Genomic DNA, 27,949 nt, shown 5'->3' with positions numbered 1-27,949 from the left:
TAATTATTTTCGTTGTTGTTAAACACACACACACATAGAAAGAGAAAAACACAACTGAACCATGAATTTTGTTATGCTAACAAATTTCATGGTCATTTTTTACTGGTTCGATTGTAACCAGATTTGTATTTGGTTTAAATGTTTGGATAACAGGAAAAAAAAACATCTAAAATTGAAATCATCATTATTTTCGATTTTGAAAAGAAGGATGATTTTCTTCTTTTGTAAAAAAAACATAGTCCAAACAGGAAAAATAATTTGTTCATTGATTTTTGTTTTTTTTAATAATTCAAATAATAATATTCAATCAAAATTATTGGATACAAGGATGGATGTAAGGATGGATGGATGGATGGATGGGAAAAGGGCAAACAAAAAAAAAGGAAAGCAAGCAAAAAATAATTATGTTCAAAAAAAAATTATTTTACAAATATATTTTCATTCCAAATAACTGGGATTTTGTAATTGGGAATTTATTTCAATCATATTATACATTGTATTGTTACATTTTGGTTTATGATTAACAATTTTGTTAGGGTAGTATTCGAATCTACCACCAAACAATTTGAAACAGATTTTTTGAAAAACTGCTAAGTTTATCTTATTTTCTATAAAGGAGATATCACCATTCATGGTCATCAGAATTGAATATTTACAATTATTATTTTGGGTAAGAGGAAAAAATTGAAAAAGGGGAAAAATCTACAATTATGTATTAGAGTATAAAACATTCTTTTTATTGCTATACGAATTGATGAGGCAAAAAGTGAGCAATTTTGTTCAGTTCAGTTTACTTGGTCAAATATGAACAGCAACAGCCGTTGTCGATGTTGCTGATGGTACAAATGGCATTGTTGATTGACCGGATATATCCGAACCGTTCGATGTGAGTATCAAACTTGAATCATTTGAATTTTGACTGGCCGATTGTTGTTGATTCAGATGATTCATATGATGATGACGACCTGATGTTGATGATGTTGATCCCTGATGAAAATGATGGCCAATATTGACTGTGGCCGATGTCGAAGTTGCTGGTAGTGATGGTGGTTGCTGTTGTTGATGATGTAGTGATGATGGCGGACCTGAAGCACCAGATCCGGATGATGATTCCATAGTTGTAACACTGGTCGATATACCAGAACCAGATCCATTAGAATGATTATGAAATAATCGTTGGTGCAATGGATGTGATGGTGGTAATGGGGGCGGTGTTGATTGGGATATACCATTCATCAATTGATTTGGTGGTAATGGTGGTGCAACATTTGGCGGAGGAATACCGGTCGGATGATAGGTAGGATAGGCATATGTTGATTGTTGACTATGAATCGATGATGGTGAATATAATGGATGAGCACATACCATCGATGATGGTTGATCCATCATCGGTGAATGACCATACGATAATTGTTGCCGACCTAATGTGGTAGTTGTCTGTGCGCTGCCCAACAATGGATGATGTAATTGTTGTGCACCAAGCAATTGATGATGATGTTGATAGCTATCTAAGTTGCGAAGATTACTGTTCATCATTTGTTGATTGTTGCTCACACTCAATGGCAATGTAGAATTCTTATTACAATTATTACTACTTAATTGTAAGGTTTTTCGACCATACAGTGAACTGGTCGTCGATGATGACGATGAATTTACTGTGGATCCACCGCCCGAACTAGCTGTTGGTATTTCAGGCATTGCATAGCGAAGTTTTTCCCAAAACATTTTCTCACCCCATTGAAGACATGTATTGCCAGTAGTTTTAAGCCAAACACGAATATCCGGATCCAAATCTTTACCGGCGACAGGTCCGACGAAAATGAGTATCAACTTATGTCGAGCACGGGAACGTAATGCTTCTTGATGAGCTGTTTTGAATTCAAAATGTTGCCATTCACCTCGAAGAAAATGTTCTGAAATGACAAGAATAGTACGCCGGCTAGCAGCCATAGCTTCGATGATTGCATCGGCAACAAAACCCGATGCAACAGGAAGATCACGATAATGTAAACACAAACGCATTGGTGTAGTTCCATATTCTAATTCCGGTGCAAGCATTTGTTGAACAAATTGTTCATCTTTTTTCGAATACGATACAAATGCGTCGAACAATTTTTCACCAGAATCAGCATCATAGGGATCTGAATGACGACCATGACGGCCACCGCGACCATGCCGGCCACGTCTTCCGTGACTACCTTTACCGTTGGAACCGCCACCTGAACCACCGGCCAGTCGAATACCGGTTCGTGCATAGAACCATACAGAAATCTCATGACGATAAAGAACGGCTGTTACGATTGAAGCAAGCAACAGCAATACGCCGAATGTTGAGAACACAATCAATGCCAATATCGGTAGAAACATTTCAATCTGATTAGCAGTTTCATTTGCATTCACCGAAATACTACCACCGTTGATGCCGACACTGGATGATGATGACGATGATGAAGATGCGGCGATCGATTCACGTTTTGTGTACAGTGAACATGCAGCTGAGATGTTGGCACGAGCCTGTTCGATTTCATTCATTTGATAAAGATTGGCCATAGTGGTGGCAGCGGCAACCGCTCCCAATGGAAGAGCATAAGTTTCATTATATTGACAATGGATATGAGCAATATCACGAATTATATCTTGACGCGAAGGCAACCATTCCATCATCTGACCAACAAATTGACAATCACAAGACCAGGCATTACCGCCCAGATATAGTTCCTGTAATGATGGTAACGCTGACAACATTGACCACAATTCAAATTCTACAATTCGATTATTGTCCAGTCGTAATGTTCTCAGTGATCGTAATGCAGAGAACGTTCGATTAGCGATCACCGAGATGATATTATTTTCGAGATATAGTTCTCGCAAATCGGTAAGACGTTCGAATTCGAAACCGTATAATGTATCCAATTGATTGTCGGCAAGATTTAACACCAATAATGATTTTAGACCATTAAATGTTCGATTATTGATGGTATGAATGTGTGATCCATTCAGATAAAGATGACGAAGATTTTTACGGCCAATAAATGTATGCGGACTTAGTTGGGCAATGTTGTTGCCATCAAGATATAGATCGGTAACATCCATCGGTATACGAGTAGGCACCAGAAAATGACCATTACGGCCACAATCCACAATGTTCGTATTCCAGGATTGATCATAGAAACAGGTACAATTGTCCGGACATGTCATTTCACAATCACAAGCATCAAATTCACAACAATGACACAATGCAAAACAATGCGAACGATATGAACATAAAAATTGAGATTGACGAGCTGCAGCTAATGTAGTCATCATTGGTTGTTGACCACGACCGAATGCAAGTCGACATTGAATCTGATGAGCATCAACTACACGCGGTAACTGTCTAGATGGATCTGTTCCTATCAATGATGATGGAAATGATGGTGGTGTCGATAATGCTGCTGCACGTTGTAACCATTCAATATTACAATCACAAACAAATGGATTGCCCGCAATCATAAATTCGGGCGATGGTCGTCGTGTAGGTGGCTTACTTAAACGCAATGCATTCAAATCTAATGTGGTCAATCGATTATCACTGAGATCGGCACGAGTAAGATTATCTTTCTTCAGGAACGTAAACGGTGCTATTTTACGAATAAGATTTCGATTGAGCATGACCAATTCGATCGAATCAGGTATCAATTTTGAATCGATTTCTACTAATCGATTATGCGATGCATCTAATGTTCGTAATTTTAATTCGGATTCGATTTCAAAATAATTGCCCAGATTTTCAATTAGATTATCATGTAGATCGAGCCATTGTAGACCGACCGGTATCATTGCATAATCGAACATTTGAATGCGATTTGCCGAAATGTTTAGCATGAGAAGATCACGAAGATTGACAAACAAACCGTTGATGTCGGCAACTTTGTTCGAATCCAAACGTAATGCATGTAAATCCGGAATGTTATCAAACGTTCCCTGTTCTACCGATTGAATTGAATTGTTGGCCAAATTGAGCACACGAAGTGAAGGTAGATCAAGGAAATCTGCACGACTTAGATTTCCAATCATATTACCCTCAAGATTAAGACTATATAGTTGTTCGAGGCCACGATATGAAGCGTTGTTGGAAATATCACGAATTTGATTATGCGATAAATCTAGCGATCGTAATGAATGTAATGTTTGTATAGCTTGCGGTACTGTTGACAAACGATTTCGGCCGACATTCAACTCCATAAGACCGGTAATGTTGGCAAAAGATGATGCATGAACAGTATGTAATCGATTATCGTCCAAGAATAAGGCGTTCAAAACTTCTAGACCGGTGAAACTGGCTGCATCCAATGTTTGTAGCCGATTTCCACTCAACGATAGTGTATGAAGATTACGATTACTGATGAAAGCATTTTCGGCTAATGATTCGATTATGTTATTCTTCAACGATAATGATTGCAATGTATACAGTGCTCGAAAGACAGTCGCATCTACACGCGATAGTTTATTATGCGATAGATCCAACGATAATAGGCGAGACATGTCGGCAAATGTTGTCGGTCCGATCCAATGAGATGTCACTTCATTATTGCTTAGATCAAGAACAGTCACTTGTGATAGACCGGAGAATAAACCTGGTGGTATGACCGATATGGAATTATTCTGCAGATATAGTTCCGATAATGTTGTTTTGACCGCTTGAAAGAAACGGGCCGGTAATGCAACCAATTGATTGTTGCTTAAATCCAGACGATTCAATTCGGCCAGACCAGCCAATGATGTTTCTTCGGCACGAGCAATCAGATTCTGTCGTAGATTGAGCACTTGAAGATAATGAAGACGAGAAAAACCTCGATCGGTCAACACTTTGATTCGATTGTGGCTAGCATCCAGATTCAATATGGAATCAAGCCGACGACAATCATTTTTCATCGAACCAGTTGTCACCGGAACCGATGATGTTGTTGCTTCATATGAAGATTTAGCGCTAAAACCTAATGATGCAACATCTTGAAATGAATTTGCCGAAATGTTGACATATTGCAAACGATTTAATGGACACAAAATCGAGGGTGGCAGCTGACTTAGGCCATTTTCACTCAGATCTAGTGATTCAAGATTGCGAATTGGTGAAAATATTGACGATGTTGTCGTTGATAAACGAAGACTTAGATCACCCCAATCAGTATTATAGGTACGAATGGTAAGATGACGTAGCTCTTGAAGACCAATGAAAACATCAGCCGGAAGCTCGCTTAATTTACAACGTTCTATATAAAGCTCACGTAATTGATGTAATGAACGAAATGCCCGTTCCGGTAATTGTGATTGAAATAGAAGATCTTCACATTGTAATCGTAATGCATGTGTACGATCACCCGGTATTAGACTTAGATTGACACCAGAATCGAGGGCACCATTCAATGTACGAAAATGGCACTGTAATAGCTGATTTATCGATGATAACGATGATGATGATGATGATGACGAAGATGATGAGGATGATGATGATGATGGTAAAGTGCCCATCGTAGTGGTGTGTGTGGAAGAATGAGCTTGTATCGAAAGATGACTTAGTGATGATGATGAATCATCCATTGACGAATGACTTGCGGAATGGCCAGTTGATGGCTGCTGCTGTTGATGATGATGTGATGATGTACGCAACGGGCGCCATTCACAACCGGCCGGTGTTACCGATTGATGATTATTGCTGTTGGCAATTAAAACACCACTCACAGTGGGCATAATCATTAGGATCGGTGGACATAAATTCATCACAATTATAATGATCAACAATATTGACAACAACCGTATTGGCCAATGAAACCTTGATGATTGTTGAGTATTATCATTTCTATTATCATGATAATCTTTGCTTATGGTCCTCATCATGGTCCACTTCGAAGTGGAATCATTTCTCAAAGAGATCACAGTGGGTATAATACACGAACGTGATGACAAACTTGATGAAAACGATTTCCTCATTCTCACTGAATTATTAATTTGGCATTTGGTTGAGCAATCAACATCATCAACAACATTATTCTTAGGCAGTAATGGCGAAGGATCCCTAAAAAAATGTTGTTGTCCATCAATTTGAAAAGGATCCGGTGGCCGGTGACGATTTGCTGACATTTTCATTTTCAGTTGAATTTTAGTGGTCATTTCTTTTGTTGAGAATATTTTCGATTTCATTGTTTTGAATAATTGAAAATAAAAGATTTTTCGATATTCATGATGGTGTCGTTGACACTTGAAGCTAGAGAAAATATCGATCAATCGATTGACACATTTGAATGATATTTTATAAACGAAAAACGGAAAAAAGTGTTCTTTGCTATGTGAGCAAACATATGCCGAGTATATAACAGAAAAAATCGATATTTTTTCTTTATTTTGTTTTTGAAACGGTGAGAATTGTTGAAACAGTGTGCAAAAATTGAATTATGATTCAATGTTTTTTATTCGTCCGGTAAACGGACATTCACTCATCACTTATACAAAACACATCGATTGATGAATTACAAATCAACCAAACAGGAAAAAAAATAAAAACGATTGTTGGTTGATGTGCAAAGGCAAATATGTGGTCGATGAACAAACGGTGAACGGCCAAACAAACAAACAAACAAAAAGATAAAGATATTGGCGCATCTATGACGGAATCATTCATTGAGAAAGTGATCGATTTTCAATCTTTTGCTTGTTTGTTTCATTGATAAAAATGTCAAGACAAACAATGATGATGATGATGATGATAATAATGTATTTTGGTAAGTAAATAAATAAATCAACCAACAATTCATCTAATCATAATTGATGGCATCGTCACCAGGATACTAAAAATGATGATATTCCATTCCATTGTTTTTTGTTTACATTTGTTTTTGGTCACATCAATTTTTTTTCCAATGATGATGATGATGCTTGAAACGAAGAAAGAATATTATGTTTGTTTCGAATGAAAGGCAACATCGATCCAGCGAATAATAATAATAAGTAAACAAACATATGATGTGTGTTTTGAGAAAGAATCAAATGAAAACGTCAGCATAAAGAATTCTTCATCATTGTCATTGATGATTCGTCTTAATTAATAAATTTGTACATTCAATAATAATGATATGATATGATGATCATCAAATGAAATTGATTCGGATAATCTTGACGATGATGATGATGATGATGATGATTGATTTGTGACGGAAACCAAGTCTTTTTTCTTGTTATCGTTGATGTGTGTTACATTGGTAAATGTAAAAACTTGATCTTGGATGAATAACAGAACAATCATTTGTCATTGTTTTGCCATCGATATTTTTATCTTCATTAAACAAATTCCTATGTAACACGCGAAATATAAAATTTTTATTCATTTATTTTAACGTTTAAAAATGGACATTCAATTCAAGTTATCAACTGAAGTTACAAACAAAACAAAAAAAATGATGCATTGTTGCTTTCAATCAAAGAAGCATTGAGGACAATAACAAAATGAAGACGACAAAAAAGAATGGTAGTTTGTCCAACGGGATGATATTTATGATGATGATGATGAATACAATACAAAAAATACATCAATCCCTTTTCCAACAAACAAGAGACAAGAGACAAAAACAAGACGTGACACACACAATAGATACTTCAAGAATTTAATGATGACCGAATTTTTGATGGTAACAACAACAACAAAAAAATCCAATCAGTATTAAATGTGACCCATTTTTATTATTAAATTTTTTTCAACAACAAAAAAAAAAAAATAATAAATAAATTCGATGATACATCCAACTTGTTTAAAAAAATTAATGGATGCGCGCACATTCACACACAAACACAGAAATACCGATAGAGAGAGAGATATAGTTAGTTTGACAATGGATCAACCAAGTGAGGGTCGTATTATTTCATACAATAATAGCCAATCACACAAAGATTAAAAATATAAAATACACACACAAACAAATAAGAAAGATAGAGATGGATTGATGATTGGCATTAGAGGATTTATCATTTTTTTTTTTGAAGATAAATTTCTTTTCAAACAAATATCAGTGATGATGGTCAATTCATTGGCATTTCAACAAAATAAAAACATTTCATCAAACAAAAATCTTGGCGGCAATATTCCCTTGCAAACGGCTATCACCGACGGACGGTGAACAGTTTTTGAATGGTTCATTCATTCGTCTGGCTACTTTTGTTCTCGTTATTCAATTCAATTGGATAGTGTGTTCTCTTTGGATCCACAATGTGGAAGTGGTATTGATATCAGATACATTCCAATGTGTTATTTATCATTCATTCATACATCTGCCTCGTTATGATATTTTCAAATGAATGAATGTATCCTCGATTCGGATAGTGGTCTACAAATGAATTTGTAGAAACTTTGCAACAACAAAAAAAAACGACATTCCATTCCCCAGACCAAATGAACAAAGTTAGAACGAAAAAAAAATCCTATCCAAATAGTAGTAGCATAGGATACACAGAATAAGTCTGTCATAGGAAAAAAATGTGCGCAAATCGATCTTGTATCCAAATAAAATGGATGCGCAAATCGAATTGTATAAAGAGAAATTTTTTCCCTTTTCGTACTGGGAATTCAAATAAAAAAAGAGAGAATTGAATCTTTCGAAAAATTTTCATCTTTTGTTGTTATTGCTGTTGTTGAACATGCACTTGAATCGATTTATTTTTATTATTTTCAACATCCATGATTTTTTTTTTTTGGCCAAGTGTCGATATCATGAAACGGATAAGGAAAGTTGAACATGAAAATTCAAAACAAACAACATTATCATCAATCATTGAAATTATGTTTCCTCGAATTCAACTACAGTGGTACCTCGGTTAACGAACACCTCGGTTAACGAAATTTTCGGTTAACGATTTCGGTCAGGAGACCGTTAACGACGATTTTTTTCGGTTAACGATGATTAAAAAACAAGTATTGCATTGTATTTCGGTTAACGAACATTTTGGTTAACGACGGTTTTTCAGGAACCGATCATCGTCGTTAACCGAGGTACCACTGTACTACAATACTAGACACACTTTTTACAATCTTTGTTAAAATATCTAGATTGACCCATGATGATGGGTGTGTGGAAGGAAAAAAAATATTTAAAAAAAAAAATTTGCCACGATAAAAAAGCTAATTTCAATAATGAATGAAAAGAGAAAATGAGACCTTATACACACTGTGTTCGATATACACTCGATAGTCGATCGGTTTGCGTGCATGCATCTATCCATCTATTTCGATTCGAGTAATGATCCAGATGACGTTCAGCATAGGCATTCGGGCACTTGTATAATATTCGGTAATAATCTTTGTCCAAAAAAAAAAAAATAGCAAAATGTATCAACTTGACCGATAAACAAAAAGTTCACTGCTCCCTCCCCAGTCTCTATATCGGAAAGAATTCAATCGTTTCGAACAACAACATCATCATCATCATCATCATTATTGTTATTATTTTTATAGACAGCTTCTGTGGTTTTGAAACACCACCACCACCATGACGGTATCAACCATAAATAACGTTATTTATTATTTATAATTCTATAACCATCACATTCTCATTCATAAATGGAAAATGATTGGGTTGACTTTTGTTTTGTTTTGTTCAACTTCTTGATCGGGTATCATAATCTAATTGATTTAATTGTTGTTATACAATCCAAATTCTAAATGAATTGAATTATTGATTTGAAATTATTACAAATCAAATCAGTCAGGGTCAGCCATCAATATCATAGGCATCATGATTCATGTTTACAATATTCATTAGATATTCCGGATATTCAATTTTATTACATTATCATAATAATCGTAACCGGAATTCAATGTCGGAAATTGGCATACATTTCTGACAAATTAATCCCCATTAACCTAACCGATTCTATTACTGTTGCAAAAAAAACTGCAACTATAACATGTTATGACATGATAATAATAATAATAAAAAATTCTTTCCAACCTTCCTATACGACAAAAGGCAAATAATAATAATTTCATTATTCAATCCATTCTATTAGTTTGTTTTTTGTTTTGGAGCAAACAAAACAAAACAAAAAAAAAAATTCAATTCTAAAAATGAATAACATTCAATAACAAAAACAAAAACATCCATAGAAAATGGACTACCCGGTTATGTCATTATGGTTCAAGCATTATTTCTTTTTCATTCGATTTGGCTCCATCATCATCATCATCATCATCATTGGTTCTATTAATGAATGGAACAAAAAAAAAAAAAAAAACCAAAACCAAAATAAAATAACTGAATCAAATTCAATTTGCCTTGCATTCACTGGTTTCAATGAAATCATCATCATCATCACCATAATCACCATCATCATCAAAGCCATTTTCTTTCATTGCCCAGAAACATTATTCGACAATTGCACTAAGAACTATTTCATTTGATTCTTTTATGTGATGTGTTGTGATTTGATTTGATTTGATTCGCCATTCATTCTATCGCCGCCTTTTGTCATTATCAATGTCAGCCATTCAGTCAGTCAGTCATTCAGAATCGAATAATAAATAAATGTGAAACACCAAAATTGAAACTAATGAACAAACTGTGAATCAAGAAAGAATAACATTTTCATTTTCAATTCAATAACATTAAACATGTGCATCATCAAAAACCGAAACAAACAAAAAAAAATAAGTATCCACACAAATGGACATTGTCAAATGATAATAACAAAAACAAAAAAAATATATTTGATATCCTCATTTGCCCATTACACAGTAGTCAGGTAATCAATTGTAAATGGACAGGAAAAACAAAAACAAAAACGGTTTCCATTTCATAACAAAAAAACAAAACAAAAAAAAAATCTTCACTAAATCAAATCAAATCAATCAACCACAATATGATTATCCCGAGAGAGTAGTTATATGATGCTGAATCTGTGGTTTTTTTTCACTCACATTTTCAGTTCTTGTTATGCATGAATGTCCAAACCAAAACCAAAACCAAAACAAAAAAAACAAAAAATCATCTGCCATTTCGATATGATCATAGTCTGTTTTTTGGTTTTGGTTTTGGAGATTGTTTTCATTACGTCTCTCGGGGCATTAAATCTCTTACTTTTTCACTCTCTCTCTTTCTCAATCTCTCCTTTTTCATTGATTTTTGGATCGAACCATTATCCTCATCATCATCATCATTTGCAACAACAACAATAGCTATTGCGATTAGATTATATAACCCTAGATTTTATTGTAAAGTCATCAAGTATTCATTCCATTTATTTGTGGCGCATCTCGCATTACAGATCATGCGAGAGAGGGAGGGAGGTAGGTAGGTGTTGTTTGTTGAACTTCACAAAAAAAAAATGAAAAAAATGTATCTTTCAGTACGCTAAACATTTTTTTAATATTGAACATATGGATACAGTTTCAGATTACTGTTGTTGTTTGTTGGAGATAAAGTTTTTTTTTTGCTCTGTGCCAAATTGATTGATTAACGATTCGTTACGATAAGGAGGGCAACAAAAAAAAAAATCTTAAAATCGACAACAATCATGATGTTGACCACAGTATGACCAGAATCAATCTATAGTCAACAAACGAACAAACAAGCGATAATCATAATTCAAGGTCTTGAGGTGGTTGTGTTTACAGCTTTTTTTTGGAGGGCTGAATTTCATCATTGCTTTTAGTCGATTTGGACAATTTGTCACATACCAACACACACACATCAAACATATGCATTCAATCTTGGTGGTCTATTTGAAAATTATCATCAAACTGTCAATTGCAGTTTGTTCATAATGATGTCAGTAAAATAAAATTCCGGTAGCATAGGATTGTAATTCAAAATTGATTGATTTTTTTTCATATATATCAGTCCAGAATTCTGGACCAATCAATGCAAAAAAAAATACACTTGACAATTCTAATTCAGGATAGCACATCACCTATTCAATTTCTTTTATTTTCAATCTAAACCAATTATTTTTTTTGACCATTTGGAATGCATGTCATGTCATGTTATGTTGGAAATAAGATTTAGCTTATAATTCACTCAAGTTAATTGTCTCTTTATTCATTCATTCATTCGGAATAATGCAGGTAAAACACACAAGACAAGACAAGACAAGATAGGAAAAAAAATTAGTTTCTTCAACATGTTCCACATGGATTTTGTTTTATCGTTCGTTTTGTCTATAGTTATTCAGGTGGAAAACATTCACTTTGTTTTTTTCTTGATTTGACCAATTGGAATTGGAATTGGAATGCAATTGATTTGACATAATCAATCAAAATAAAATAAAAAAATTTTCACTAACCAAAATGGACCCCGCGGGTCCATTTTTCAATCAATTCATTTTATTGTCGTTGTCTTTTTTTTCTTCTTCTCGGTGCGGTATGATTGATTGATTGATTTTTTTTCTGTTGAACAAAAAGTACCTTCTTCATTCTGTTGTCCTGAAACAACCATTTTATTTCATTTCTTTTTTTCCAATCATATCTCCATTGTAATGTGTTAATCTTTCGTTTTTTTTTGAAGAAATGTTTTCAGTTTTTTTTTCTCGAATTTTTTAAATTGCTTTAAACACACTGGTTATAATTCGTGGTAGGTCTTCTTCATCCATTGAAGCCAATGTATATATCGAATAATAAAACAATCAAACCCTTTTTTTCTCTGGAAAAAATGGCCAATTTATTGGTCAATTGCCAAAATTGTTTTCTTTTTTTTTTTGGTACACCTTTCAAGAGAGTTGATTTTTTTTACAACCCACCAAATCAAATAGATTTTATGATTTCATTGAAATCGATATACCACACGAGAACCGCATTCAACAATAAATCAACATTTTATCAATCAAAAATAATTTTTTTTTGTTGTATGAACCAAAATGCATATGTCATACATATGAACATCATCTTGACCTTGGGATGGACTCAGGAAAAATTCTTCACAATAAATAAACAAACAAACAAACAAACACACCTGGAGTCAATTTTGTCAACAAAAAAAAAAATCCAATCCACCATACACAAATGTTTGACAAACAAACAAACAAGCAAACAAAACAATGTGCAAACTATTATCGGTTTAACAAAATACAGATTTTCTTTTTCTCCCTTTTTTGTCTCCAAAAAAACCCTTCCGTTTTTTTGCTCATAACCAACCATGTTGGTAATTAACACATTCAAAAGTTACAAAACATACGGAAACAAAATGTGAAATAAAAAACAAAAATTCTTTCATAACCGAAAAAATCTGCTAAAGTCAATTGCCCTAAAGGCTACTAAATTTAATCGAATAAAATGAAATGAAAAGAAAAAATATTTGAAGGTTATTAGTAAAAGGGGCAAAAGCAATATTGTAACAATATTGTCACATAGAAAATTCGATTCTTATGTTTTTTTTCTTGTTTGTCTCAAACAACTATTTCAAGTTAATTGTTGGCAACTAATTTTGAAATTACAATTTTCAAATGTATGAAAGTGAAAATGAATTATTCGTCTATTTTTTGTTCATCAAATGAAATCTACCACAAAATATCTACCACCACAACTAAAGACTTTATACAGTTTGATTTAGCAATGTTTTTATCGACTAAAACATAGGATACATACAGAGAGTGAGTGAGTGATCAACATTCAGTACATAAGGTCAATTACGAACACCACTTACTTGGGTCACATTTTTTTTGTTTGTTTGTGAAGCGCAACAAGAAATGAAAAATATTTTCTCATTCATACATCAATGCTGGTCCCCAATAGGGTGTCTATTCTCTATAGTTCAGTTTTCTGAATAGCTGAACTGACTATCACAAAAAAATCATCATAAATCAATGCGGCTATTCACATGATGATGATGATGATCATGGTGAATTCGAATTCAATTCATTTTTGTTATGGTAAACGGTTCGGTTTGAAATTTTTTTTTCATTTTTCAAGTCAACCAAAAAAAAACCTGGACCAAAGAAGATTGTCTGGTTGTTTCATTCGTTTTTTTTATCGTTCAGTTACAGACCAAATCTCAAATATTTCCAAATTTTTTTTTCTCTACTTTGTTCCAAATCACAAACATAGAGAAAAAGAAAGAAAGACTGACATGTTAGGTTTGTGTGTGTGTTTGGGCCTTGGGACTTTATTTTTTTTCTGGCTAAAACTCAATGAAATATCATGATCGATTTCATCAATGTTTTCGCCCACTATTATAACGTTTTGTTTACGTATCTTGAAAATTCAACAGACCAGCAAATGAAAACACACACACACATACAACCAAAAAAAAAAAAAAAAAACAAACATGAATGAATGAATGAATTGAATTGACTTTTCTACACTCCGGATTATATCGATCGTCGAAGTAACAACGACAACGACGACGACGATACATGTGTGTTTGACATTCATCATATTCATAACTGCAAAAAAAAAAAAATATGAACGAAAAAAATTTGCCATTACGTATCGACGAAGAAGTCATCAACAAACAAACAAACAATCAACCGACCCTACAATCAAGACCGATGACATCATAAACCAATGGTCATAAAATGACGAAAGAATTTTCAACCTCAGCCTCACCATATTTATAATGACCATCATCACATTTTTTCTTCCCTTTCGATACAACTTTTCCGAAAGAAAAAAAAATGGTTATTATACCAGGGAAGCCAGGCAAAACAACATGTTGATTTGACATTTTTATAAGCGAATAATAAATTTTTCTTCTCTTTTTCTCTATTGCTTTTGCAAATAAATTTTATTTTTTATCAATAAAAATGATGATGAGCTATGTAGGTAGCTGTCATGACCATCATGAATTTTTTTTTGTAAAAAAGAATCATTAACAACAAACCATATATTCCATTATATTTATGGCAAAGTAAAAAAAATGAATTTTTTTTCAATAACGTAAAAAATAATTGTTGTTATTTCATTTCATTTATTGTTGTCTTTCATCATTCTTCTAAATGATGGCCATAAAAATATCATCTTCAGAAGCAAAAAAAAAACTTTAAACGATCCAATACAATTGACCTTCAAATTTTAGGAAATAGAAAAAGAAAAGTTTGTTCGTTTTTTTTGTTGACAAACGCCCAAGTTCCAAATCAGACAATCCCAAATGTGTTTTATTGAATTATATTAAATTTTCATGTTTCATCGAATTTGACTTTTTTTTTAATATTTCATTGAAGAAACAAAAAAATTTTGTTACATGAATCAATTGTGTGTGTCTTGTCAAGTGCTCCGAGATCCACACTTGAAGATGGACACATTCGAATCATCTAATCTAAGAAATATATTATTTTTTTCTTTTGCACACACACAACAGGTTATTTTCAAGTTTTTCATTTTAATTTTATTTTAAATAATATCCCAGGTGTGTGTGTGTGTGTGTGGTGTTTATGATAAAAAGCGATGGTAAAAAAAAGTGGAAATATTTTTTCAAACATTGCGGCTAAAAGTAAGACACAACAACAACAATCGACAACAATTGTCGATATGAAATATGAGATGTTTGTATGAAGAAGGAAATTTATTTTTTTGTTATTTTGGATGCTCAAAGTGAATCTGAAAAAGAAATCTTTATTTTTTTTCAGTATGTTCGATCGACAAGAAAAGCCTCTCAATCAATCAAACAAACAAAAAAAATACAAACAACTAAAAGAAGAAGGAGAACTAGAGCAGCTCTAGTCTATCTGCATTTCTTGCAATTCTTTTCGACTGACTTTGAAAAAAAACATAGACACAACACTAACTTGGCTTGGAAAGCCACTTGTCCAGTGCACAATTTCCAATTCGCCCAAAAAGAAATCAAAGAAAAAAAAGTTTCAAGTTTCGTTTCGATGTTCGTATAATGAAAATGGAGAAAAAAATATTAAATCAACATTTAATATGGTTTGAATAGGTAAAATTTACATTCCAACAAGTGTGTGTGTATCATTTAGGGGCGAAGATTCATACCAATCCATATAGATGATGTGTGTGTGGGAGAAAGATTTTCGTCAAGTGTGTGTGTGTGAGTTACTTATTGATGATTCGATTCTTTTTATTTTTTTTTATTTTCCTTTCGCTCTGTCCATCATCAATCCATCATCAAAGGTCAAAGTTGAGAGTATTTTAAATTTCATTTTTTTTCGATTCAATCTTATTTGTCTTATTTTTGTTAAATTTTAATTCGATTATTATGAATAAAGATTCGTTGTGATGATGATGATGACGATGATCGCCAATATGATGGCCATCATTTTTGTTTTCACAGCCAGTCACAAATTGACAAATTGGATCATTTAATCTTCAAGTGTGGTTTGGTGGAAAACTTTGGAAACCTGCTGTTGTGTATCAACAATAATATAGCAACAATTTTGTTGTAGGCCAAAGATCGATATGGATTTCGTTTTCATTTCTTGTAACATACAATGTTTAGTCTTTTTTTTCTTCATCATCTCTCTTCTCTTTTTTTTCTGTGCTGTTTACCTACGGTATTGACATTAACATTAACATTCAGTCATTCGATCGCCGCATCATCATCATCATGATTGTGATGGCACAATTTTTTTTTCTTCTTCTTCAATGATGCTATAATACTTAAGTCTTTAAGTAAATACAGAAACTTAAAGATGGAAAAAAATGTTGCTGTTGCCATTTTTTTTCCAAATGAGATACAATCATAGATTCGATCTTTCAACAAAAAAAATAAAGTACAATCAAACAGTTCGTTTTTTTTAATATCGATCGAAACTATAGTAACTTAACCTCATCTTTCTAACATTCACACAACAAATTGATCGTTTCGTATGTTGAACATACCGAGAAAATGATCGAAAATCCCTGTTGAATATTAAATAGTTCACACAAACACACACTTTCACACATCTATCCATCCATCCATCCATCCATCCAAACAATTCAGAATCATTGGATTTGGTCAATATTTTCTTTCATTTTTTTCTCTCGATTGTCATTATTTTGGTTTTATTCGACCGTTATGGATATAATTTATCGCTGTGTATATGTGTGTGTAAGCTGTGCGTGTGAGCGTAAAAGCTTCGACCAATAAGACCCTGGACCCAATGATACCGTTGGTTAAATTGGGTTCCCTTTATTTTATTTTTTATTTTTTTTGATTAGCGATATTCAATATTCATTCAAACACAAACAAAAACAACTGAAAACAAACACTTCCCATCACATGGTGTGTGGTGTGTAGATCGATCAACCGACCGACCATATCAATATTGAAACAAAGTTATAAATTGTATTCAAAATATTTACGACAACAGGGTATTATTATTATTATTATCGTTTGTACGGATCGCGAATGATTCGACCGTTGGTTAGTTTTTTTTTGCCAATCCTCTATAAACCATATAATAACCCGGTGAATGATAATCAAAATCAAAATAAAGCCTTACCATCAATGTGTGTGTGTGTGTCGAATAACAATAATTATTGTATGGCCCAAATCCATCCCTCCCTTTTTGATTTTATACAAAGCAAAGATTATCACGGGTTTTTTCTACTATCATAGATTTGATTTAAATCAATCGAATTAAATTGATTCAAATCAAATCAAATTATTTTCAATGAATTTCACATTTTTCAAATTGTTTAACCCCCCTTCCCCAAAAAAAAAAAAAAAAATTGAATGTCATCATATTCTCATGATGATATTGGCCACACACACACACACACATTTTCTCACCTGGAAATGATTTTATTTTTATTTTTGTTGGGAAAAAAATTGTGCTTAATTAAACATTTCTTAAGCAGAAAAGAATTTTATAAAAAAAAATTCATAATAATATGGACAAGAAACTGATACATTATCATAGAGTTTGATTTGACACCTTGTGTGACACATTGAAAACAAAAATGTATGGAATTAACAAAACTAAACTGTCACATCCATTCACGCACAGGGCACAAAAACCAAACGATGCAAACAGATAACGACCATACAAAAAAAAACCATTTTGACAAGCTGTCACCCTCATCAACTCTCTCATTCACCTCACACCTATTCATCTATATTGTGTGTGAACAAACAACCAGCCTTAGTAGCAAGCAACAGCAGCTTTTTGGATCAGCCAAACATTTCAGCTCATCATCATCATCATCATCAATGTACACATTTACGGTTACATTTTCTAAACTAAAAAAACGGGCGTATTTCATTATATTTCATCATCATCATCATGTATTCATTTTGCTTTACAAACAAGAATAATATCCAATAAGTCTATTTTGCTATTTTCTTTGCAAAAAAAAACTAGAATTCATTCCTTGTATACACATAACAGTTTTTTTATGCTTTTGCTTTCATAGTCGACATTGAATACCATGATGATGATGATGATTTGATTGACAGTCAGTCAGCTAACAACAACAAAAACGACAACATGATCGACCAACCAAATGGGACCAAAAACATATGAAAAAAAAAGAGAGTCTACGGTAATATTACAATGATTGAATGAATGAATGAATGAATGATCAACATCAACTTTTGCAATGTTGATGTATTTGAAGAACGAAACTAAACGAAACGAAGAAAAAAAAATATTCGATAGATTAATCCATCATCATTTTTTTTTGGCCATGTGCCTGGCCCAAAAATTCATTTGTTCGATTTATTATGCTATCAAGCAACTCTTTATATTATTATGATTTAAGCAATCATTGTGTGTCCAGTTGTACACTTGATGCCCCCGACAACAACAACAACAACAAAATATGCCTCACGATCCTGGAACAAGTCGATTTGATTGCATTTTTTTCAGTGTGTGTGTGTGTTTTTGCATTCAATAATAATAATAATAAATATGTGATGCCCTATCTATTCAAAAAACGATTTATTTTTATTACCATCATCATCATTATCATCTCCTCTTTCTCTCTCTTTCTTTCGCACTGTCTGTTTGTTTGTTTATTTGTTCAAGCTGATTTTCAATGCTGCTGGCCATTTTTTGTTGTTGTTGTTGTTCACATCATTTCTTGCTGCTTTTAGATTCATTCATTTATTCGGCCCAAGCGGGTGTGTATGTGTGTTTGTATTACGATGTGTCGAATATGATGATTATGATGATGATCATCATCATAGTTGATGATGGACAATTAGGCAAATGTAATGCAATAATAATAATAATTTTTGTCGTTAGTGTGAAATTCATCATCATCATCATCATAATTTTTTGTTTTCTGTTTGTTTGTTTGCTTTGTTGTTTGCTTGTTCATTATTATTTTAACGGATAAATAAATTCTGTGGAAAAGAAAAAAAATAACAAACATCGAGGTGTTTGTTTTTTCGTTTTCGGTCCATTTCAAACAATTTTACTTTTCAAATTTTTGTCAAGCACCGGAAACAAAATAGAATTCTGTTGTTGATTTGATCTTTCCAGGATGATAATGATGATGATGGTGATTGGCAATTAATGGATGTCAAACCATGATGGTTTCAGATTTCTTGTTATTCTTTTATTCGAACTAAATACAAACTAAAATTGAAAGGATTTTTTGTTTAGTTTGCCTTGACACGCGCACGTCAAAACATTGCACGCATCGGATTACATGAAACAGGAGAAAAAAAACGCTGAGGTCGATCGGATGCATATAATTTTGGCCCGATAATTTCGTTTTTGTTCAGAATTTTTTTTATATAAAATCCATACTTTGTGCATTGTTTGTTCTGGTAACATTCTCTGTTTATTTTTTTTTAAATTAAAACAACGCATCGAATTGGATACTGGCCAATCATTTGATCGGTTCGAACCCTATCGCTGTCTAACCAAGTAATGATGATGTGCTGGTAAAAGCCAAACATTAAAATCGCTTTGTTTATGGCAATCATCAAGCTTTAATCGAATTCATTTTCAATTTTTTTTTTGGTCTAGTTTTGCCGAAAACTCTTTTCAGACTAAAGAGAGATGTGCATCCATTTCATCCATAATTTGACTGTTATGTTGCTGTCATCAAATTTTGTTTTGTTTTTGGGTTGAACCAATATCTTAAGTGTCTGGATTTGGTTTTCGACACATCAAATATCAAATAAGAATTTGGGTCATTCATTCACATTGATCGAAATTAAAATGTACATCATTTTAACTCTTTGGATTAAAAGGTGTGAAAATGCGTTACGAATCTGATCGATCGATCAATCAATCAATCAATCAATCAATCAATCTGATCAATCATCAATTGAATGCACGAATTAAGAATCGATGATACAAATTTCAATCATATTTGACTGGTTTGGTTTTTTATTTGGCTGGTTGTTTTTTGTTCATTTTCTCATGTTGGGATTTTTTTTTTTACTTTTTTGTTGTTGTTGCTGAGGGAACACAACTTAATGTCTTTAAAAAAAAGATGATATTAATCCGTATGATGAACCTCAATGAAAATTCATTCGCGATTCATTTCACAGCTGGTCATATTTATTTCTATGTCGAAGCCGATAGATAAAATTTTCTTTCATCACCATCGATAAAAAGGGGTGAATATAATCCAAAAAAATGCAATTTGCTTGACCTTTTCTTTCTTTTTTCGAATTGTCTTATCGTATAATACTTTTAAAATTAGTGAAATAAGATTGTCAATATAAATCAAAGAATAGAAATCTAAATTCATTCTTTCTTCTTTATTTTTTTGGCCATAAAATAAGAAGATTACATTGAGATCGTACTATCCATCAAACAAACAAAACGGATATTTAAAATCAAACGGATATAATCAAACATCCATTTGATTCGTGATTCAGATAGAATATTTCCGCAATACACATATACTTTTCTATTTATATTTCTTTCTCTGTATTTACTAGTAATCATCATTTGAATCGATCGAAGATTGATGACATGTGATTATTATCGGTTCCATAATAATATCTGTTCAATATTCTTATAAAAATAGAATGAGATAGAGTGTGGAACAAAAAAAAAGTAGAGATTCAAACTTGGGAGCGACAAATCTTTTCTTTTTCATCCATATCATTCCCGTTTCAAACTTTGTTTCGAAACAAACAACCATAATAATGATTAGTGAGAGAGAGAGAGAGAAAGGCCATTGCCGCCGACGCCCAAACATCATTTTCGGTCCTTAATAATAATCCAAAATAAAATAAAATAAAAAGATTTGCAACAATCAATACAGACAGCTGCCATAATCAAACAAATATCCAAGCATATTAATATCATTATATTGATCATCATCATCATCATCATTATCATACCTGCAACGATCATATCATTATCGACAATCACAATCATCATCAATTGTTAGAAATGGTTTATTTCCATATTGAAAATCTCATTTAAATGCAACAAATACCAAACATGATCAATTGAAATGAATAATGTTTTTGTTTTGTTTTGTTTTGCTTTTTTTGACTGATTGAATCATGATTTGTCAGCACAATTCTGTGCAATCATAAATCTTGAAAGAATATTATGGCTATGAATATGATAATAGATAACAAGTGGAATCCTTTTTTGTCAGACGGAAAAAAAAATAAATTTCTCCCAGCTATTTATGATCCTTTGAATCAAATTTTTTTTCATTGGATCGCCTCTCCCTCTCAAATTATCGATGATTTATTATGTCGATTTTTTTGCCATTTCCATTTCCAAATTCATTCATTCAGTCAGTCATTCTGTCATTGTTCGATAATGTGAACAACAAAAAATAATATAACCCTGGCATCATCAACATCATCATGAGCCGAGAACAAACAAAAAAAAACAAATTTTCAATTCGAAAAATTCAGAAAAATTGCATAGTGAGAATAAGGAGAGAGAGAGAGATGAAAAGAACTTGAAAGCAAATAATAAAACCTAACGATTCACAGTCACATTCAGACAAATTGTCCATATTTCAAAATCTTTTTTTTTCGGAGAAAAATTTTTCGATAATAAAAATATACGACTAGGCCTGCCACACGCACTAACACACTAAAACAGAGTAACGTTCCAAGTGGATGCCATTCTTTCTTATTTTCTGGAAATAAAAAAAAAGAGAGCCGAAACCGATCATTTTCATGTTTTCCTCTGTGTTTGAGATAGAGAGAGAGAAACCGATATAATTTATTTGAATTATTGCAAATGATGATGATGATCATCATCATCATGACGACGACGACGATTTGAAGTCAGGATAAATTTTTCCAATGAATCATATACAAATCAAATCAAATCATGTCTCTCTGTCGGTTGATAAGATGAAAAGATATGTACATTTTTTTTTTGTCTTCACCCTTGTTTTGCTCATTTTCTTGGTTTTGACTTCAATTGGTTTGTTGTTGTTTTTTTTTCCAAATCACATTTGAATATCTGATATTTATTTCATTTCCAAGGCTGTTATTGCCACACACACACACACACAACTGCCACAACATAAAATCCTCATAATAAAAAAAAATCGGAACAAAATGAATGACCGTTGTCCGTCAATCGATGAAAGTTTCAATGAAAATAAATAAGAAAAAAATTTTAAAATCAAAAATAGATTGAATGAATAACATGAGAAAAAGAAGAAGGACGATCGCGATGAATGAATGCGGATGAATTATTACAAAACAAGAACAAGTTTCATTGAAAAATTATTCAAGCCCTTAAGATCCGGATCTATGGAAAAATATCCATTTTGATTCCCAATGTTAATATGACTATTTTTAGTTGAACGAAATCATTATCCAACTTATAAAACACACAAACTTTCGTAACAAAAATCTATTTTGATCGAGCTCATCACATTTTAACGATTCGAAATCTGATAACGACCAGCTGGGGTTTCTATACCATATATACCAATACCAGTCACTGATTTACGATTATTACGATCCATGACGATGGCCAAAACATATTCTAAGTAAAATGAGTACCCATTTACTATCAAGTATTTTTGTTTGCTATGACTTTCAGGAGCCACCAACATTTTTTGGTTCCTGGATCTGGATCATCAAATTCCAAAAGCAATTGGCAATGAAAAAAAAAGAATTCAACAACAACCATTGTCTACGGACACGCCAAACCAACTCAGATCTCAGTGGATTTTCTTCATGACAATTGTAGTTGGCTTCATCATGGATATAATCTGCAGTCATTATCATTAAACATCATTGTATGATGTTGATGTGAAATTCTTTTTTTTCCTCATTCAACAATCTCCCCAATACAAGTGGGTTACCATATCGAGCAAAATGGATTATTTTTTTTCCTTTAACAACAGCCATTATTTTCTTCTTTTCTTGTCTTTCATTCATTCTACGACCGAACAAAAAATAACCGAAATGACAATCGATTACGATTTCTTGTTTAACGATGTTAGAACTAAAAAAAAAATTCTCTCTTGCTTCGAACCAAGTAAAAAAGGCCTGTTTTTGTTCGTTAAAAAAGAAAGAAAGAATCAGTTAATTGTCGGAGACCATATTATACACTTTGGTTGCAAATGAAGATTTTCCATTTCTATGGAAAACGGCTCATCTATTCATTTTCGGATAGAATTCTCTTGAAAGATAATCATAGTTATTCATTTTGGAAGATTCTTCAAAAAAAAATGAAAAGAAAAAGAAAAAACTACCATAAAAGTTATGGACACAACAACAACCACCATCATCATCATCATGATTGACAAACAAACCAAAAAAAAAAAAAAAAAAGATCAATGTGTGTGTGGTGATGGATACATATACAAACACATACAATAACAGTCTCATTTGCCGGTTGATTGAAGAAAAAGTTTGTTAAGACCATGTTTTTTTTGTTTTGTTTGGTGGCCAAACTCATTTATTACGATGATTCAAAATTCTTGTGTGTGTGTGCGAAAAAAAACAAATTCTATTCATTTTAACATTGATTTTGAAATCCGGTCCCGGAACTACGATCCAGTTGTTTGTTTTTTTGTTGTTGTTGTTTTTGTTCGGGTTATTGTTGTTGGTCAAAAAAAACTTTTCTTGTTTTTTTTATTTGTTTGTTTGTATGATTATGGGGAGTATTATTATTATTATTATTTTGGGTCTTGAATGTGATGGAAAAATTAAGGGGAAAAATTAATGTTGCATATAATTATATTTGAAGAAGAAGAAAAAATTTTTCAAATGGATTATTTGCAAATCATTTCACACACAGTGTTTTATTCAATTCAATTCAACAACAAAAAAAAATATAATGTTCCGATAATTTTATTTTGGATTTTCTACATTTATTTTGTTTTCTTTCAATCACAATATCCAAAAAAAAAAGAGTTGGTTACTAGAACCAAAGCTAGAATTCGGTAGCAAGCAATTCACATCATGTGGCGTCATTTCATCTTTCGATGACAAATGGTGCACGAAGAAAACAACAACAACAAAAACAAGGAGAATTGGCCATTATTATTATTGTTGTCGTTGTTTGTTTTTGTTTTTCCTTGTAGCTTGTTTGTTTGTTTGTTTATTTATTTGGTTCACTTGAATCGGGAAGCAATAATGAGAGAAACGGAAAAAATGACCAACTTAACAATATAATAATTATCCAATAACCAAAACAAAAATTTGGGAACCATTTTTTTCACTTCCATGAATAAATGAACGAATAAATATGGATATAATCAAAATAAATGGAAAACGAATCGAGCAGAAAATGGTGCTAGATTCTGTTATGAGTGTATAACATTTGATCCAAAATCAACTGTTGTTGGATTATCACCACCAAAAACACAGTCAGGGTAAAATGAATCAAAGTTTTGTGTTTTTCATTTATTGAATAGAATCAATATCACTAAATAAATTGTGAAAAAACAACAACATGATTAATCATTTTATTTGTGATATGAGCATGAAAAAAGGCCAAATAGTAAGTAATTCACTAAAAAAAGCAAGTTTGTGGCAAAAAATAATAATAATAAAAAAAGGTAAAATTTCATTCAGTCTAAAGATGAAACACAGTCGTCAAATGAGTTAATCAAATGGTCAAATTGAAAAAAAACAAACAAATAGAGTAGAACATTGAAAATGGTGATAAACTGCAAAATTTACGTAAATTGGATAAGAAAATAAAATGAAATTAAACTTTGTTTATCATCAACATCAACATCGACATCGTTTTTTTTTATTTTGGGCCGACAAGCATCCTTTTTTATGATTTTGTTCATTTTCATTCATTTAATCGGTTCTTTCTTTCTTTTTTTTTTTTTTTGGTTGGTTGGTAGAAAAGTAATGACTACATTTACTCATCAATTATGATTATGTCATTACACACACCATACACGACAACGACGACGACGACGACAAGCATATACAGACCGATTCAACAAAAAAAAACACTCGATACGAATCGCTACCTCGATTACGATCATAATAATGACTATACCCATGATGACTATGATGATGATAATAATGATGACCAGACATTTAATGAAAGAATAAGATAATTTTGTGATTCATTTTCATTCGAAATAATCATTTTATTTAGTTATGAAATGACGGTATGAAAAAAAAAGAATTTTGATTCTCAACTGAAAAAATAAAACAGAATGGTCATCATCATCATCATCATCATCAAAAAGACACGTTTGATGACAAACAGAAATGAAAACTAAAATATCGTTGACAAGCTTGAATCTAAAAATTTGTGCATCATCATCATCATCATCATTATCTCGAACAATGATAATAATAATTGGTCATTCTAATTAAAAAAAACAAACGAATCAAATATGTGAAGCTACAACAACAACAACAACAACAAATGACCATCACAATAACTAACATTAACAATAATATTTTTATCGATTCAATCGATCAATATCTTTTTGACAATAAAAACAAAAACTGCATTCATTCTCAAACACCTGATATTCAATGACATTGAGATACATAATATTTATAATTTATTTATAAAAAATATCTCATTGCAATGGAACACGTGTTTGTTTGGCAAAAAGTACAGGTGTTGCCAAATAAATTTTAACATCACGCAACATAAAATATTTGAAATGAAATATTTTCAGATCAATCATTCAGACAACAATCAATCGGTATAATGAAAGTAGAACGACAATCAAGTATTTATATATTTGTCCATTATTCAATTCAGCATCATCATAAGGTAAAATTTAATCACACAATGCCACAGAAATTGATAATCTTTTTCTGTGACTTTGTGTGACAATTTTTTACGAAAAAAAAACAACCGTATCATTATCTTGTCACTACAGATTGAAGAATCAATGACCGATTTTTTCTTCTTGTTCATTCCAATTTACTCAGCTCAGAATGTGTCAATAAAGGTGCCTGAAATCAATTTCAAACCTATCATTAACATTATCATCATCATCATCATTGATCAAACATTTTTTTCTACTTTTGCTTTCATCATCGTCATTGAATTGCAATTTTTTTCGGGTTTTCTATTCCTGCCAGCCAATATATATGAAAAAAAACCTAACGCTTTCTCGATATTGGCCATCAACACACAGTTAGTTGGAATAAAATTAATAAATTTTCACACTGGACACTGTTTATAAATTCAAGTGGAACAAAGTTTTTCACATTCAACATGATGGCTTGATGAGAAAATAATCAAACCTGACCACATGCTACATTTTGTGGAAAGAAATGAAATTTTCTCATTTCTTTTTTTTTTATTCGAGCACAAAAAATCCAAACTAAACTCGTAAATTCTCATCCATAAAATGCAAATTTATTTTTATTTTTTTTGCATTTTTCTATCCATTTGGACAATCATTCAGACAAATTCATTGATTTTAGCTCAATCATAATCATCATCATTGCGAAAACCAAATATTTGTGGTCGGTTTGTGTTTTTTGGGTCCTGTCCGCTCGATACTAGAAAAAAAAAGTAATTTCAGTTATTTTCGGCATTACCATTTTATAGAGATGAGTTTTTTTTATTATTTAAATTAAAATTAAATTTTAAATTATTTAAAACATTTCTCTTTTTTTCATTTCATTTCATTCATATTTATATGGGGCACAAAAAAACAACAATATGCCCTCTCAATGACGGTTTCAAATAAATATATTAATAATGAAGGAAAATTATTCTGTAGATTTGTTTTTTATTTTTTGCTACTGCTTCATAGTCTTCCTGATCCTGGTTATATTTCCAATGGATTTGGACAGCAATTGTTGAGAATCATCGAGATGGAAAATGTATTTTGTATTATTATTTTTTTTTTTGTTGTATATCCATTCATGTATCCATATAGTTCAAGCATCGTTGCTGACTGGCTGAATGAATGAATGAATGACTGGATGGCTGGCTTAACGAAAACAACAAAACATCATTGTTGTTGTTGTTGCTGTTGTTGGATATGTGGTTCATCAGGCGGTCTCTCTATAGTTGTCGTTGTTCACCTTGTATTCATTTACAATGAAAAAAAAACCACAGGACCATGATGCTAATATGTGTGTGTGGCATCATATCAAACACATCAAGATCATTTAAAGAAATATTTTTGAAAAAAAAATTGTGAATATTATTTCTTTGTCTGATGAGAACATCTACTCTGATGATAATAATAATGATAATGAAATGTTGCAAAGAAGCATATTTTTTCAGGGAAACGACTGTTTCTTTCCAGGACCAAAAAAAAAATCATTGTTCCACAGGAAACTTGTATGTACAGTCAGACAGTTTCAATGTTGAGAGAATATTATTTTATTTTATTTATATTTTTATTTTTATCATAAAATTTTTTTTCGCCTTCATCATTCCAGTTTGCCATTAGATTGTTTTTGTTATTTATTCTTTCAGTACATAGAGGCGATAATGGTAATATTATTTTCACTATATAAATTTCCGTTTGTTTTTTTTTCTAAAGACGTTTACGGATTCAATTGTTGTGAGCAAATTCTGATAGCCAGGCCAAATGTTTTTTTTTCATTCATTCATCCATGTCTTATAGCATCATCAAATTCTATTGATGGAATGCATGAAAACAGTATAACAACAACAACAACAACAAAAATTCAAC

At 32.0% G+C, this 27,949-nt stretch overlaps 1 protein-coding gene across 1 annotated transcript; it reads right to left on the bottom strand.

Annotated features, from left to right (window-relative positions):
• Nucleotides 1-254: 254 nt before the first annotated feature.
• LOC113789930 (toll-like receptor Tollo) lies at nucleotides 255-7,444 on the bottom strand. The gene has a single exon (XM_027339529.2). It carries the CDS (start codon nucleotides 6,178-6,180, stop codon nucleotides 799-801), a length of 5,382 nt encoding a protein of 1,793 aa, XP_027195330.1. The 5' UTR covers nucleotides 6,181-7,444; the 3' UTR covers nucleotides 255-798.
• Between the last annotated feature and the right edge of the window lie 20,505 nt (nucleotides 7,445-27,949).

Source organism: Dermatophagoides pteronyssinus, unplaced genomic scaffold (assembly GCF_027571235.1).
Source record: "Dermatophagoides pteronyssinus isolate colony J.1.1.1.1 unplaced genomic scaffold, Derpt_VIB-CSIC_2022.12 sq0005, whole genome shotgun sequence".
In the NCBI taxonomy this organism is placed as follows: Eukaryota; Metazoa; Arthropoda; class Arachnida; order Sarcoptiformes; family Pyroglyphidae; genus Dermatophagoides; species Dermatophagoides pteronyssinus.
Note: the sequence above shows the minus strand (reverse complement) of the source record. Positions and strands in the feature narration are given on the sequence as shown.